The 17,255-nt window shown below is 41.6% G+C and overlaps 1 protein-coding gene across 1 annotated transcript in view; it reads left to right on the forward strand.

Moving 5' to 3' along the window:
• Positions 1-15,963, forward strand: part of N4BP2 (NEDD4 binding protein 2) — a 41,002-nt gene extending 25,039 nt beyond the window's left edge. Inside the window, exons 8-17 of the mRNA XM_075261399.1 lie at positions 476-2,430; positions 3,860-3,945; positions 5,716-5,761; positions 7,665-7,843; positions 8,092-8,204; positions 8,894-9,017; positions 12,877-13,059; positions 14,114-14,282; positions 14,709-14,832; positions 15,742-15,963. Coding sequence (XP_075117500.1) covers positions 476-2,430; positions 3,860-3,945; positions 5,716-5,761; positions 7,665-7,843; positions 8,092-8,204; positions 8,894-9,017; positions 12,877-13,059; positions 14,114-14,282; positions 14,709-14,832; positions 15,742-15,787 — 3,025 coding nt within the window. The 3' untranslated portion in view covers positions 15,788-15,963. The remainder of the gene's footprint in view (positions 1-475; positions 2,431-3,859; positions 3,946-5,715; positions 5,762-7,664; positions 7,844-8,091; positions 8,205-8,893; positions 9,018-12,876; positions 13,060-14,113; positions 14,283-14,708; positions 14,833-15,741) is intronic.
• Positions 15,964-17,255: the final 1,292 nt, after the last annotated feature.

Raw genomic sequence — 17,255 nt, forward strand, 5'->3', positions numbered from 1 at the left:
GGTTCAAGCCCCCGGGGGGGAATAAAATAGTAAAAAAAAAAAAAAGCTTTAAAAATATGAAATAAATAAAATTTCTAAATCACCTCCTGGTTTTTTTTCAATACAAGGTGATCTAAGCAATAGATATCCCCCAAAATGGTATAACTAAAAATTACAGCTGGCCCCGCAAAAAAAACGCCCTATACATCCCCGTACAGCTGCAGGGTCACCTGTCAATGTGGCCTTGCAGCTGTTGCAAAACTACAACTCCCATATATTAAATATTTTACCAGTTTTTGCTTCAAAATTTTTTTCCCCTATTTTCCTCCTCTAAAACCTGCGTCTTATAGTCCGAAAAATACGGTATATTATTACAATATATTATCACTATATATTATTATTGTTATTATTATTATAGTTTAGTAGTAAGTATAGTATAGTATTACAGTATTTTACTAATGTGTAGAATAAAACTAAAATAATGTTTTATTTCTAGGAAGCTTAATGTTGCGCAGTCTTTGAAAGAAGAAGAAACAGCTCTTACTAAAAGCCCTGAATCGGAAAGCATTGAAGATATATATAGTGCCTCTCCAGCCGAGCAGAAGTGTTTAGAAGTATCTAAAGATGGCCTGGAATTGCTTCCTGACATTGCGAAATCAAGTATAACAAATGTGACACCTACTGAGGGTGAAGACCATATAGTACAACCTATTAATACTGATAATGAGGTGCAAGGTAGTGATGAGGCTACTGCGGATAACTCAGAGCTAGATAAGCAGGGCTCAGATTTAGAGAGTGTGTCATCCCTGCCGAATGTAAGGCCAGAGTTGCTTAGCTTTGTCGGAGACTGGCCTGTAGAGCAAACCATGAGCCAGAGGACCCCGCGGACTAGAAAAGCCAGAACAAGACCTGAAAAGCAGAATCCTTCTGTGCAAAAAAGTGGCGAAAATGATAAAACAGCAGACACTGGTGCATTACCAATAGATAAGGCCATTGAAGAGGTAGCTAATAGATCTAGTGAGCAAGAAGCTGCTGCTCTATATTTAGATCCTGCTATAGAGTCATCCACTGTGAACTATGGTGAAGAAAATGTATTGGGATTAGAAAATCAGTTCAATATCACATTAACCCTACACGATAAGGAAGGCTGTGCTGAGGAAGACGACAACCCTGAAGCCATGGCTATGGATAAGATATTTGATATAGCTGAATGTACTGATGGTGTGGATAGTAACGGCACGTCAAGTGTTAATGAAAAGGTTAAAAGAAAGCCAAGGCAACACAGACGAAGCTGTAGGCAATGCAAACTAGCCCTGAATTTCACGAATAACTGTTCCAGCTCATCCAATAATGAGGAGTCTGAATGCAGTCAGCAGCCCGCCGTCCGCCCATGTCAATGTTCGCAAACCGAGCCTCAAGATTTTGCATTGGCGTGGAGAATAGAGAGGAAGAATGTTGAGGTTTTAGATTCTGCAAAAATTCTCGTCGGAAGAAGTAGTAGGTTCGTGTCCAAGTCAATGGATGGCGGCTCCGATGCCCAGGAGAATATACCGTACAGGATGATGCACCATAAGAGCACCTTCGTGGAGGAGGATGATATCATTAGTTTAGGAGATCAGGACAGTCTAGAGATTCTTTGTAAACTCTTTAGGTCCCTTTCTTTTGACATACTGAAGGATTTTTTTGAAAGGTGCGGTAAAGATATCGATTGGACAACAAACCTGCTTCTTGATTCTGGAGAAAAGATGCACAAGGATGAGGAAGGGCAAGACTTAGAATCATCTTCTCAATCAGATAAGGAAAATGCCCAGGATCACACTTCTGTAATAACGGAGGAAAAATCAGATCTAATCGCCGATGTAGATCTGGGAAAAGTGGAAACAGAGTCGACCAACGGCAGTTTAAAAGATTCTGAATGTTCTCCCTTTGTCAATGCATTACCCCTCATTGTGGCAGAAGAATTAAAAAATGGCAACGTCTTATCTTCTAATGAAATGAATCTAAGTCATCCGAGTAGAATTTCTTCAGAACTTGAAGAAATATTTCTGCACCCTGAAACCATAACTGACACCATCGCCTCCGACCTAATGTGGCCTTCAGATTTAGAGAGCGACCATCCCCGTGCACACGATTCATCCTTTCATATATTGCCAAGAGGTGACACATTGAAAACTATTCAAGGCAACACGGAAGACATTCGGTTAAATAATGCAAATCTGGACAAAAAATCAGATGTCCATCATCCTGATCTATTAGTGGGTGAGAATAATAAAAAGCAAGAGATTTTGGAAGACCCTGTGGTGGCTGAAGAGGAAAAGAAAATGCAGAATCAAAGCAAATCTAAGTCGCAGTCTAAGGAGTCCCTGCAGTTCAATTATTTGGAATTGGCTTTACCTCCAGAATTTGCCTTTCAGCTCACGGAGTTGTTTGGCCCGGTTGGAATTGATCCAGGTAATTATTATAGAGCTATGAAATAGTTGCTTACTAACCTAATATATACTATGCTAATAGCAAGAAATACATGCTTTCTGACTGGGGTCCTCCATCCTAGCCATCTGTACAAGTCCCGGCACTGAGTTACATATACATAGTAGATGAGGTTGGATAAAGACATTAGTCCATCGAGTCCAACCTATAACCCTACAATCCCTACAGTGTTGATCCAGGGGAAGGCAAAAAACCCCATGAGGCTCATGCCAATTGCCCTATTTCAGGGGAAAAAATTCTGGCAGTCAGTATAAAAACCCTGGCTCAAGGGTTGCTTTGATCACCTCCTCTTGAGTCTATGCACCTATCTCAGCCATGGAGCATCTCTGTTAATGTAACGGTAGATAGCCAGGTATCCCACTGACAAATCTGGACTTGTTTATGGAGTGTGAGCTTTCTTGTAAGAACAGTGGTGGGTCATGTACACCACATTGCGATATAGGACATGTTTTACATCTAGTGTTTCTGACCGTGCTGGGCAACACATCTGAGGACTTTCCATCAGATTGCATAGTAATATCAAGATTTTTTTGTCCAGAAATGAGAAATAGCTCATTAATAAAAGCACTGATGTCCCCAGCCCAGAATGTGACTATAATACTGCGACCAGGAACTCTGTGTGGCAACCCCCTTAGAGGTCTTTTGACCAACTCCAATTCAATTCATCCTTCAATGGACTCGCTCCACTGAAACTTTTCTATAACCCCCACCATTCCTGAACAATTATTTCTGTTGGTTTAAAGGGATCCTATCATACAAACCCTTTTTTTCTAACTAACACGTCGGAATAGCCTTATAATACTGTGCAAGTGGCCATTTTCTCGTGGCCTGTGGGCATGCGCAGTCTGCTCTGCCCGAAGCCTAGAAGTCGGAAACCTGCGCCGGAAGAAGAGGATGAAGAGGACGCTGCTGACGAAGATGGAGGCGGCACTGAAGATAGTTCTCTTGCAACATTGGGGCCCACCCCCAGTGCTGTGAGAGAACTCATTTGCATACACAAGAATCAGGGATTCCTATGGAACAGCGGCGCAGAGAAGACAACAAAAGGTCGGAGAAGAATAGCCTTTCTTAAGGCTATTCCGACGTGTTACTCGGGAAAAAAAGGGTTTGTATGATGGGATCCCTTTAAGGACATTTATGCTCTCTAATGTCTGGTGGGTGGTCCTAGCCTGGAGCAAAAAGACAGGGACCACCCACCTGACAATAGAGAACATAATCGTGCCTGAATCACAGTGATTGCTTGGAAATAGCGGGGGCTAGAGAAAAAATTCCAACTGCAGCAGAATGGGTGGAGCTGTGTCTACTGAAGGATGCAAAAGTGTGACTGTAAGTAACTAAAATGGAAACATATTTGTCTAATATTGTCAATGTATTTTACTTGTTTTCTGTCCAGGCTCATTAACCATTGATGATTGCGTTGTGCCAATAGACCTGAAATTGGCTGAATCTATCCATAAGAAGTGGAAAGAATCAATTATGGTTAGTACATTTACTAGACTCTTCACTGTTAAGCTCCAACCATGTGTTTTCTTTTTTTATTCATTTATTTTTTTAATATAAATGGGAATTGGTATATTAACCCTTAAAGGGGTTATCCAGGGAGTAATATAGCTTTTCCAGTGCATTTACTTCATCGGTTAACTTTTATTACTAATGTACAACCCGGAGTCCTACTCATCACTTGAGTGGAGGCCACAACTCTCCTTTATCTGTCTCCCTTGCAGATTTGGGCTGCAGCTTCACTCATTAGACTGGAATCAGAGTGGCTGCAGAGGAGACAGGAAGAAGAGTTACGCACTCCCCAGCTGCCCTCCACAAAAGTATTGAACAAGGCTGCAGGGAACTGGGGGTAGACATTAGTAAGTAATTAAGATTAACCTGTACAGGGAATGCACTGGTAAGCTTTATTACTTCTTGAATATCCCCTTTCAAAAGGCGAGCTAATTTTGGGGCTTCAGCGAGAGTATTCAGTGAAAAGGGACCCTGCCTGCCTTAGATTGTTTTCAGACAGGAGCTATGATTTTGGCTCCAGTGTTGTGTAAAAGGGGGCAGTAATGAGTGTTGTAGAGAGAGAGAACAGGCAAAACTACCTCTGGGTGCGCAAGAAACGAGTTAGCTGAACTTGTTGGAGGTGTTGAGAGATCTTCTTTCAGGAGCTGATAGGTTCCACTTTAATAAGGTTGTTTGTAAAAATTTGCAAATATTCCATATACATAAGTTACCTGTATTTAAAGGAGTTTTCCTGGACTAAAACACTGATGGAATCTCCTTTGGATAAGTAAGCCATATTAGATCTGCAGGACTTCTATACCTGGGTGCTGCTTCCACTTCCCAAGCATGTGAAATCACGTTCATGGTCTATTTGCAGCTCAGTCCCATTCTATTAAATAGGGCTGATGTGCAATACCAAGCGTAGTCGGAGTACAGTGCAAGCATCTTGACGTCTGCATGCCCTTTGTGACCACTGAGACCCAGTCACAGGCCTTAGTCGTGACCTTGGGGTGCGTGATATCACACAGAAGTTGGCCCCTCATGTTCCAGATACCACAAGGATGGGAAGGAGAGTTATAACTGTTATATATAAACGTCTTCCCTGGGCTTCTACTTGCTGAAGAGACCCCAGATTATAATAATTTGACTTCTAGTTTGGACCAAATCACACAAACCCAAAACAAATCTTCAGAGGTTCATCCATCTTTTTTTTTTTTTTTTTTTTTTTTTTTTTAAATCAGATCATTTTTATTAACTAATTGTTCTGTACATAAATTCAAACAATTGACAAAACAACAGCAACACAACAATTCAAAGTAAATCTGGAGACACAATCCGACATATAAAGAGAAGTCCATTAGGACCCCCCCACTAAATCTCCCGAACATCCTACCATTCATTGCAAATAATAGCGCTCAAGGGATCACGAAACAGATAAAATAGAAGTGAGAGATCTATCTCTAATCAGAGACTGGGAGGGAAGACCAAATGTATCCAACCACACACCCCAAATTTTTTCAAATTTAGTTTGGGCCTTTCTTTGTATATATACTCCCCTCTCCAGCCTAATAGTATTATTAACTCTAGATATCAATTCCACCAGAGAAGGAGGACTCGGGTCCAACCAATGATAAGCAATCAACTTTCTTGCCTGCTACAATACCCTGGACAACCCTATAAATTCGGGGCTGTCCGGGTCACGGTTCACCCATCTGTGTTTTTAACTTTATTGTAACTATTTTCTTCTTCCTTCCTCAGGAAAGACACAGACAAGAAGCCTTATCTTATCAGCTCATTTTCCAAGGCAAGTATTCTTTTTATTTGAGTGAATTAAAGGGAACGTGCAGTTAAGGCTTCATGTTATAGAGCTGGAAGAGCTGAGCAGATTGATATGTAGTTTTGTGGGAAAATATATTTTAATATAACTTATTTATAAGAATTTGCTGTTTAGGATTCCAGTGGACGGTCGGGTCAGTGACAGCTGTCTCTATGTATCAGTGAGTGAGACTGTCCACTGAATTCTTAAACGTGAAAAAGGTTATGCTATATCTATACCCTCAAAACTATACGTCAGTCTTTGCACCTGTCATGCTCTATAACATGAGGCTGCATGTTCTGCTTAGTTCACTAGACGCACCTATCAGTAATGTCCTGCCCTTTCACCATTCAGATCACTTGCATTGTACTGACCTGAGCATACACATATATAGGGCCGACTGCTATCTAAAGTGTATGGCTCCAGAAGCTCATCTGTCTCAAATTCAATCATTTCACCTTCTGCTATTCCTATGCTGATATTCAGCTCTCCACTGAGGCACTGCTATACCAAGCTTTTACTATCTATTACCATTTTGTTCCTAAAGGTGTGTTCATAGTGAGCTTTTGTTGCCAATGGGAGTTAGAACAAGATGCTGCTTTTTCCCACGAGCTGGAAAAAGAAGCATCCTGTCCTATCCGGCCCAAAACTGTGCCAAGTGCTACTATGTGTGTCACGTAGCTCTTTTAACACTGCTATGCTTGTAGATAAGAGGCTATCAGTGCACAGAATAAGGCAATTAATCCATTATAGAGATGACAGCAGCTGCCTACTCCACCTTTCCCTTCTCCATAGCGCTGTGTGTGAGGCTGAATATGGAGACCGATCTAATGTAGACAAAATCATGCTGATAGAGCCCCAAATATGCGTGAATAGCCTTTAAAAAGGCTATTCAGGCACTGTAAAAGTTATGTTAAACTACCCCCCCCGTTTTAAAATAAAACCCTAAAACAGAATGTGATAAACTTACTGAACGTGCACGCTGGGCGGGCATTCAGGGTGCGCCGTCTTCTTCATCCACACCTCCTCTTCCTCCGATGTCCTCGGGTCCTGTCCGCCTCCGGCGCTCGCGAACTGACATTGCTTAAAAAAAATGGCCTGGGCACATGCGCAGTAGCATGCGGCTTCTACTACGGCTACTGCGCATGCGCCCAGGCCATTTTTTTTAAGCAATGTCAGTTCGCGAGCGCCGGAGGAGGACGAGACCTGAGGACATCGGCGCACCCTGAATGCCCGCCCAGCGTGCACGTTAGGTAAGTTGATCACATTCTGTTTTAGGGGGTTTTTTTAAAAAAAAAAAAGGGGGGAGGGGTTTTGGGGGGGTAGTTTTATATAACTTCTACGGTGCCTGAATAGCCTTTTTAAGGGCTATTCATGCATATGTGGGGCTCTATCAGCATGATTTTGCTGATAGAGCCCCTTTAAACATGAATAGGAGAACAGCTTAATACACGATGAGGGGAACAGATCTCCTTAATAAGGATATATTAAGTTTCATACATTCATCTGTACTATTAATTTATAAGAAAGAGATAGAGATATATATATATATATATATATATATATATATATATATATGTCTGTATATATATTTATTATGTAACTAAGGTAAGCTTTACTTGTGCTATGGGGGCTGGCTTTACTATTATAATGTATTCAGGCAGTCCCCATAACACAAGTAACTAGCGGTGAACATGGGAGACGAGACAGTAGATGAAGTGACTCAGGAGCTGAGCACTGATTCTGATTTTGTGACTCCTGGTTCATCTGCAATAGAACCTAGAAGAAGTTAGTACTGAGAGCCTCCCTGGGGGACCCCTTTAAGTTGCTTTCTGTTGTAGATTTATTATAATATCCTCTTTTAGTACAAATTGTCTTTCATTTTCTGCAGACCCCTTGCCAGATAATACTCTAGACCTGGATAACGTTACCGAAAAATCAGAGTCTGGTGTGTCACAGAAAGACACAGACCTGTTTCCTTTCATGGATCAATGGAACACAAGAGTAAAGAGAGTTTCATTGCGCCAGATCATCGCAGAGGAGATGGCACTGCAGGCTCACCAAGACTCGGTATGAAAGTGATTGATGTAGTTAAAACCTGTCCTGTCAAATATGTTCAGTTTAAGAGATGATGGCTTCATGATAAGTCATCAATATCTAATCAGTGTGGTCTGACACCCAGCACCCCTGACATTGTTTAGCTTCTCTCTGCGGGTGCCAAAACTAGAAGAGAGCCTAGATCCAGGTGAATCTGAATGCTTTGTGAGGCTGTGCTGGGGAGCAAGTCTGTTCTATAAAATGTGTCTTATCTATTGCAGAAGAAGTCTGTGTCAAGTAAAAACTGTGCAGTGAAAATGAAGGAGAAGCAGCTCTTGGAATTGTTCCCTAATGTTGAGCCACAGCTCCTGCTGGATATCTTTGAGGAAAACAAGTAAGGAAGATCTATATTCTGTTATAGCTTAGTCATATAAAGACATAACCAGTTGTGGAAGGTTCTCATAAGACTAGGTTCACTGCTGTTTTGGAGACTCGACGGAGAGAAAAGTCTTGCACGGAGGTCTTTTCTCTGTTTTGGTTTGAGTATAAAACCGTCAGACCCCATTATATTCTATGGGGTCCACAGGTAACCACTTTTTTAGTGGACAGGCTTAGTGGACAGGCTTTCCATCTTTTGGGTCCCCATGTGGACCTGAATGATGGAGAGCTGAAAGCTGTGTGAACCTAGTGTAAGATTTTGTCTCAGACATCTAAGGGTCTGGTTTGGACTCTTCTATCCTGGGGCATTGAAGCCTGTTTTTTTTGTGATCTGTTCCTCTCTTGCATCAACATCTCAATCACCAGCATTTTCAGGAAATAGAGGAGCTATTACCTGACCCTGGCTGTCAGCCATTTATGAAGGAGATGCAAAAATTGAGGAATTGGGGTCTGTGGTTTAGCCTACCCTGGACACATAAGGAGTTAAAGTTCTGGTCAACGTGTAACATTGGTTTGCTATTAAAGATTACTTGCTAAAATATAATGGATAAAGAAAAATATCTTTGTACCGTGTTAGCCAGTGGATATGAAATATGAAACATAATGGGTGTATTAAGGTGAGTTGTGGTTTACTTTGGTCCACAGTTATTCTTTAGAGAAGACTGAGCAGTTCATGAGCTCTGTCCTGGAGGCTGATCCTGTGCAGAATGTGATCGCGCAAGGTTTCAAGCAAGCAGTGTCCAACGTGACGGAAAAAAACAAGGAAAAGGTATGTATGCTTCACTTATTGATCATAGAGCAGATGAGGTACTCTTGTAAAACTAATTCAATGTATTAAATTTGCCCATATTTATATATTTAAATATTTAGATTACACACATATACAGTATGTGTGTGTGTATGTATGTATATATATATATATATATATATATATATATATATATATATATAATTACACACATACACACACACACACACACACACACACTCTTTGCACATTACAGAATTACATTGGTCCCTGTACTTAGGCGACTGTGTCCCAGGTATCCAGTAAAAAGCACATATCAAGAAGTATACTTTGGAGCATAATATACAGTCCTATGAAAAAGTTTGGGCACCCCTATTAATCTTAATCATTTTTAGTTCTAAATATTTTGGTATTTGCAACAGCCATTTCAGTTTGATATATCTAATAACTGATGGACACAGTAATATTTCAGGATTGAAATGAGGTTTATTGTACTAACAGAAAATGTGCAATATGCATTAAACCAAAATTTGACCGGTGCAAAAGTATGGGCACCTCAACAGAAAAGTGACATTAATATTTAGTAGATCCTCCTTTTGCAAAGATAACAGCCTCTAGTCGCTTCCTGTAGCTTTTAATCAGTTCCTGGATCCTGGATAAAGGTATTTTGGACAAACAATTCAAGTTCAGTTAAGTTAGATGGTCGCCGAGCATGGACAGCCCGCTTCAAATCATCCCACAGATGTTCAATGATATTCAGGTCTGGGGACTGGGATGGCCATTCCAGAACATTGTACTGGTTCCTCTGCATGAATGCCTGAGGATTTGGAGCGGTGTTTTGGATCATTGTCTTGCTGAAATATCCATCTCCGGCGTAACTTCAACTTCGTCACTGATTCTTGAACATTATTCTCAAGAATCTGCTGATACTGAGTGGAATCCATGCGACTCTCAACTTTAACAAGATTCCCGATGCCGGCATTGGCCACACAGCCCCAAAGCATGATGGAACCTCCACCAAATTTTACAGTGGGTAGCATGTGTTTTTCTTGGAATGCTGTTTCTTTTTGGACGCCATGCATAACGCCTTTTTTTATAACCAAACAACTCAATTTTTGTTTCCAAAATGAAGCTGCCTTGTCCAAATGTGCTTTTTCATACCTCAGGCAACTCTATTTGTGGCGTACGTGCAGAAACGGCTTCTTTCTCATCACTCTCCCATACAGCTTCTATTTGTGCAAAGTGCGCTGTATAGTTGACCGATGCACAGTGACACCATCTGCAGCAAGATGATGCTGCAGCTCTTTGGAGGTGGTCTGTGGATTGTCCTTGACTGTTCTCACCATTCTTCTTCTCTGCCTTTCTGATATTTTTCTTGGCCTGCCACTTCTGGGCTTAACAAGAACTGTCCCTGTGGTCTTCCATTTCCTTACTATGTTCCTCTCACAGTGGAAACTGACAGGTTAAATCTCTGAGACAACGTTTTGTATCCTTCCCCTGAACAACTATGTTGAACAATCTTTGTTTTCAGATCATTTGAGAGCGGGCTGTCCATGTTCGGCGACCATCAAACTTAACTGAACTTGAATTGTTTTGTAGAAAGAAATGGTCCAAAATACCTTCATCCAGGATCCAGGAACTGATTAAAAGCTACAGGAAGCGACTAGAGGCTGTTATCTTTGCAAAAGGAGGATGTACTAAATATTAATGTCACTTTTCTGTTGAGGTGCCCATATTTTTGCACCGGTCAAATTTTGGTTTAATGCATATTGCGCATTTTCTGTTAGTACAATAAACCTCATTTCAATCCTGAAATATTACTGTGTCCATCAGTTATTAGATATATCAAACTGAAATGGCTGTTGCAAACACCAAAATATTTAGAACTAAAAATGATTAAGATTAATAGGGGTGCCCAAACTTTTTCATAGGACTGTAAGTATAACATGGGAGCCTATGAGCAATGCACTGCTCTGCAAACTTGGCCTGACATCAGAAGCACACTGGTCCGTGTGTATGTGGCCTTACAGTGATACACGTGGGTATACCGTCTGACGTACCTATAACATTTACAGTAAACATAGTGCGAACTTTTTCATATCCTGATCTCGGCTAAGGCAACATAAACTTCCTGACAGGTTCACTTTAAATAAACCAAGGCTTTCTTGTAAGTTGCATGTCTTCCATTAAAACCTGGAAACTAATAAAAAAGACGTAGACCTAGACTTCTGTGTGTATGATTGTATAATGTATAAGGAGACTGTACCTTATGTAAAAACAGTGTAGATGGGATTGAGATTATAAATGGAGGTATGCTTTAAAGATAGGCCACATGTGTTAGACACCCAGAAGCCAGAACCCAGCCAAGTGGTCCTAATATTTCAGCAAGAACTGTTTTATCTATCAAGGTATAGTACATATTACAGATGAGCGAACACTATTGGAAACAGCCGTTTCGAATAGCACGCTCCCCTAGAAATGAATGGACGCGGCCGGCACACGGGGAAGTTAAGCGGCCGGCTGCCGGCAAAGTCTGCGTGCCGGCTGCTTCCATTCATTTCTATGGGAGCGCCCTATTCGAAACGGCTGTTCCGAATAGTGTTCGCTCATCTCTAGTACATATAGGTTGTTCTGCTAGCATATGGAACTGCCACCTATTACAGCTCAGTCTCCGGCCCTGCCACTGCAGTGTGTACTTTCCCTCATGAAGGGAGAAACTGCTGCCCCCGCGTTCATCTCATAGATGGTTACAGGAGTCTGATTCCTATGATCATGGATTGTTGTTCCGTCCCAGAGATAGGCCATTAATATTAAAAGTTTCCAAAAAAATCCTTGCACTATTTATTGAATAATATAGAAATTTGTATGTATTTATAATACACGCAACATTGTGCAATAATGTCTGTGCTGGTGTTAAAGACCTTAAACAGATTGCAGTTTTTGCTTGATGTCAGCATTTTCTTTCCAGTAAATGGGTCAAATACAAAAGAAGTGGTCTGACATTTCTTAACATGAAAAAAACCCAGTCTGACATTTGTTAAACCCCCCTTTAATGACTGATGTGTGTTTTTAAGTAAATCGCAATTGACAAGTTTAATAAAACAAAAATACTTTTTCCCAGAATTATTTCTTGAAAAAAAAAATGTATAAAATGAAACGTAGGTTTAAGAAAACCTATGAAACCGCATACCACAGTCATGAAGAGGTTAATGTAAGAAACACAAAGAACATTAAGGGTTATATCGTTTGCAATTGTTTTCGTTATTGCTCTAATGCGGGCAAGTTTTTTTTTGCAAAGTTGTAAAGAGAACCTGTCACCTCTCCGGTCATGTCTGGTTTAGTAAGATTATGAATAAACTGACAACTGGGTTGTACCATTTCCTTTTGCTTAAAAGATGTTTAGGGCACAGTCTGACACCGGCAGTACTCATTTCACGGCTTTAGGCCCCATGCACACGACCAAGTGGGCTTTCGATGTGGGGTAGAGTTTGCAGGAATGCACTCAGGTGATACTTGTAATGACTTCTAAATCTAAGTGCATTCCATTATACACTCATGTCTATGGAGGCTTCTTCTTCATCCTTTTCTGACACAGATGATTATGGTCCTATCCTGCTCTGTGTCATTGGAACAGAATGCATCCAAAACCCCCATAGACATGAAAGGTTAGCAGACCGTTTTGAATATCTTACCGTCTAATCTTCATGCAGTAAACAGTAGAAGGAAGTATGAAGGCAGGCTCCTGCTATACAGTGTTTGTAGTCTGTAACGTAGGGACACATGGGTCTGCATTGGTGCAGTATACCCAAAACGTGACCTAACCAGGTATACTAACTGAATATGTTTACTTTATTTATTGTTACTTGATTGATTTCAATAGAAACTGAGACCAGATAAAGAAACAGTCAATGAGCGTGACTTCCAGGACTTGGAGTACCCAAATTATGATGACTTCAGAGCGGAGGCCTTCCTCTATCATCAGAAGCAGAAGGAGAGCTTCAGGAAAGCAGCCGAAGCCCATACCAGGGGCATGAAGCAAGTAGCCGCTTATTACGCTCAGCAGGTTTGTTGTAGCAAGTGCAGAACTTAAAGAGGACCTTTCATGGTCCGGTGCACAGGCAGTTCTATATACTGCTGGAAAGCCGACAGTGCGCTGAATTCAGCGCACTGTCGGCTTTCCCAATCTGTGCCATGGGTAAAGAGCTATCAGTGCCGGTACCGTAGCTCTTTACAGTCAGAAGGGTGTTCCTGACAGTCAGTCAGGTATGTCCTTCTCCACAACAGCGCCTATCGCGCTGTAGAGTGTGAGCGGAGAGGAACGCCCCCTCCCTCTGCTCACAGTGCTTGTCCATAGATGAGTATTATCAGGAGGGGAGGGGGCGTTCCTCCCTGCTCACACTGTACAGCGTGATAGGCGCTGCTGGGAAGAAGGACCTACCTGACTGACTGTCAGGAACGCCCTTCTGACTGTAAAGAGCAACGATACCGGGACCGATAGCGCTTTACTCGGGGAACAGATCGGGAAAGCCGACAGTGCGCTGAATTCAGAACACTGTCAGCCTACCAGCAGTATATAGAACTGCCTGTGCCCAAATTGATGAAAGGTCCTCTTTTAATGGAACCTGTCTGGGTAATTTGGAACACTAAACCAACCACATGGACAGAGGTTTAGGGCCCAAATAGTACTCTTGTAAAGCTACCTGTAGCCACATTTAAAAAATAAAATAGATTAATCTTTACACTTACATAGAGATGAGCTCAGTGAGTCACATCAGGGTCATCGCTGGTAAAAAGATGTCTGTGGAGTGACTCTTCAATACATCCTGAAGTCTGTCACATACACATTGAAGCTGAGGTGTACTTTCCCCGACCTCACTGAACCTACAGTGCAGGTGCTGAGAGTACAGATGGCAGGTACGTATAAAATATTTTCGTTTTTTTTTGTCTCATGCTGGTAAGGACAGCTGAATAACAGGGCAATTTAGGTCCTTAAGAACCTGTGGGTAGTTTAGTGTCCCAAATCACCCTGACCAGTTCCCTCTAAATTATAATGAACTTCTACTTTGCACAATATACAAGTCATTGACATATTTGTTATGGTCGTTGCTTTACAATAGGGCTATCTGTATGGGCAGAAGATGAAAGAGGAGAATCGAAGAGCAGCGGTACACATCTTCGAAAGGGCTAATGAATATCTATTGCCAGAAAATATATTAGATTTACATGGACTCCATGTGGATGAAGCAATGAAACACTTCCGCAAGGTGCTGCAGGACAAGGCAGATGGTACGTATATTATCATTACTCTTTCTTCTTTTATTTACTTAGCCAGAATTTAAGTATACATCTACTTTACTGAACTAGAAGACATATCTTCAATAGAGATGAGCGAGTACTGTTCGGATCAGCCGATCCGAACAGCACGCTCGCATAGAAATGAATGGACTTAGCCAGCACGCGGGGGGTTAAGCGGCCAGCCGCCGTCAAAGCGGAAGTACCAGGTGCATCCATTCATTTCTATGGAGTGTGCTGTTCGGATCGGCTGATCCGAACAGTACTCGCTCATCTCTAATCTTCAATTCTTAAAAATAAATATGTGAAATATTTCTCATATGTATAATAATGAATTGCATTTTATTGCAAAATGAAACCCAGCAGTCATTATAATGTTTCCTTATACGCATAGTAACAATAAGTATTATTTTTTATCAGAGTTCAAGCAGAATGGAGGCAAGCCACATCTCCTTGTGATTACGGGAAGGGGAAACCATAGCCAAGGAGGAATTCCTCGTATTAAACCAGCGGTTATAGATTTCCTCACAAATCATGACTACAGGTAATTCTAACCTTCTAGAGAAGCCTGTGAATCACGAGGCCAAAGCACTGGCAACTCTATTTTTCCACAGCCTAACTCTGCAACGGCTTTGCAAATCGCAACGTGTCCGCGCTGCGATCTTTTCTGCAAAGTGGGGATGGGATTTGCATGAATGTGCAACACCACGAATGAATGTACAACACCGCGATTTTTCCCGCAGTGTCTCCGCTGCGGGCAAATCGCGGCGTTTCCGGCTGTGGGGCCCCGGCCTTAGATAAGTATTGGACTGGAGCCCCCACCAATAAACTGCTTGGTATTGCAGTTCAGTCCCATTCTGGTGAAGGATTCTGAGCTGAAAACAGGCCATGTAACCAATGAATATTGCGCCACCTTCCTGTAAAGTGGAAGAAATGCTTACTTGGCTCTGATTTCGGCACAGAGTATGTATACAGATCTGCGTGCAAATTCCATCAAGGGAATGTAATAGTCAAAGGCAGACTAGAAGAGCAATGTGGTCGTTTGCTTCGGCCAATCTGCAATGTCTCTATAGTGATGTTTAAATAGGTTGTCCAGGATTTAAAAAACAAACAAACCCACCCAATTATACTTGCCTGTTCCCGGTGCTCCATTGTCCTATTGGCACAGTCCAGTCTTGCTTTTCCAATGTCTTCTTTTGCTGGAAGTCCTCGCCTCCCTCTTAGGCTGCCGATTGGCCTCAGAGGTCACGTGCGGCGGGGACTTCTGCCTGGAAGGAGACACAGGAGCACTGAAGACAAGTGAGTGTGGGTAACAAAAAAAATATCCTGGACAACCCCTTTAAATTAGAAGTAATGTTTTATTCTAATATATACTTTTTTTTTTTAATGTATCCCCTTATATCAAGAACTTTGAGTATATTGACAAGATTTTTTTTTTTTTTTTATAAATTAGGTTTCAAGAAAAGACCCCAGGCGTTCTCCGTGTAACATTGAAGTAACATTGAATGTTCAGCGTGATCGAGTTGATTGGAGTTGAAAAGAAGTAGTATTCATGTTCTTGTGTCTGGTACACCAGCATCATACAACCTAGAAAATAATGGTGTTTCTTCATCGATTTTCTTTTTAACCGGACAAGTATGTTGCGGGTTGAGTGCTTGTTTGTTTTATGGGACGTTTCACCATGTGCACTGCATTTGCCGTGTGCCTCTGACAAGTGCCCGAGGCCCCACCAACCCAGGGGGCCAATGGCTTCATATTTATTTAGAAAACCATTATATAGAAAACCATTTAGAAAACCATAGTTCAGCCATTGGCCTCCATGGATGGTCACGGATTAGCTGCATATGGCCGCTGGAGCATCTTAACATACCCTTATTGTTTTTTAAAACAAAATATGGTGCTTATGAGTGGATCTTTCTGTCTGAATTACAAGTTTTAGCGTGATCTTTTTAGGTTTCCATATGTGAAGCAAGTAATCGGCTACATGTACACGATCAGTATTGTTCATACTGAATGATCTTACTATTGTTTTGGTTTTAGATACTTCTGATATTGATCCCAATAGCGTATGACCGACTGACTGATTTTGAGCCAAGTGTTTTACCATGTATTGGAGTTATTCTTATTATGAGACGTTTTCGGGTTACTTTTTATAAAGGGCAGGGAAAGTTACCTACTCACTGCAGTTTGTATTCTGGAAATGGAAGGATTCAGAGGTGCCCATCTGCACATGGTAGAAGCCTCTCTGCTGCCTCCAGTAACAGAATACAGAATAGTATGAGCATATGTCTGATTTCCCAGAGGAGACGTTAAGATCAGATAGGTTAGGATCCAACCCCAAGTCATTTTTTTAAGGTTGGTCTATGTAAATGCATCTACTTAGTAGTGGCTGTGCTGGGTATTGCATTTGCTTGCATGGGCCACTACTAACTAGACAGTGTGCAGTGTAACCAATGACAGGGTCACAATGCTCGGCTGAGCCCTGCAACCCTTTCAAGCAGTCGAATGCTGGGGTGCGGAGTTGGACCCCTATTGATCTGATATGCATGAATAATTCTAAGGATAGGTCATCAATATTATGAACACCTTTAAAGGGGTCTGACCACTGACACCCACCATTCCCGAGAACAGAGCGTGTTTTATCCGGCTGTTAGTGCAGTCATAGTGAATGGGAATGGAGTTGCATCTCCATCCACCAGGGTCATGTGGCTGCCTTTGCCTTTGCTGCTGCATACAAAACAGGTTACAGGTTATCAGGATTGCTTGGGGGTCTCAGTGGTCAGAACCCTGCCGATCAGCAATTTATCTTATGGATAGATTATAAACGTCCCTTTAATGGAGTACACAGGATCATAAGGACTTATCATAGAATAGTAAAAGTGACTCCAAATAGGGTTCTTAATAATTAAAGGGCTCAACTTTTTCCATGAAGAGTGTGTGTTGCGGTCTTGTTGTGAGAGCGCTCTC

The sequence above is a fragment of the Leptodactylus fuscus genome, chromosome 1, assembly GCF_031893055.1.
Source record: "Leptodactylus fuscus isolate aLepFus1 chromosome 1, aLepFus1.hap2, whole genome shotgun sequence".
Taxonomy (NCBI): Eukaryota; Metazoa; Chordata; class Amphibia; order Anura; family Leptodactylidae; genus Leptodactylus; species Leptodactylus fuscus.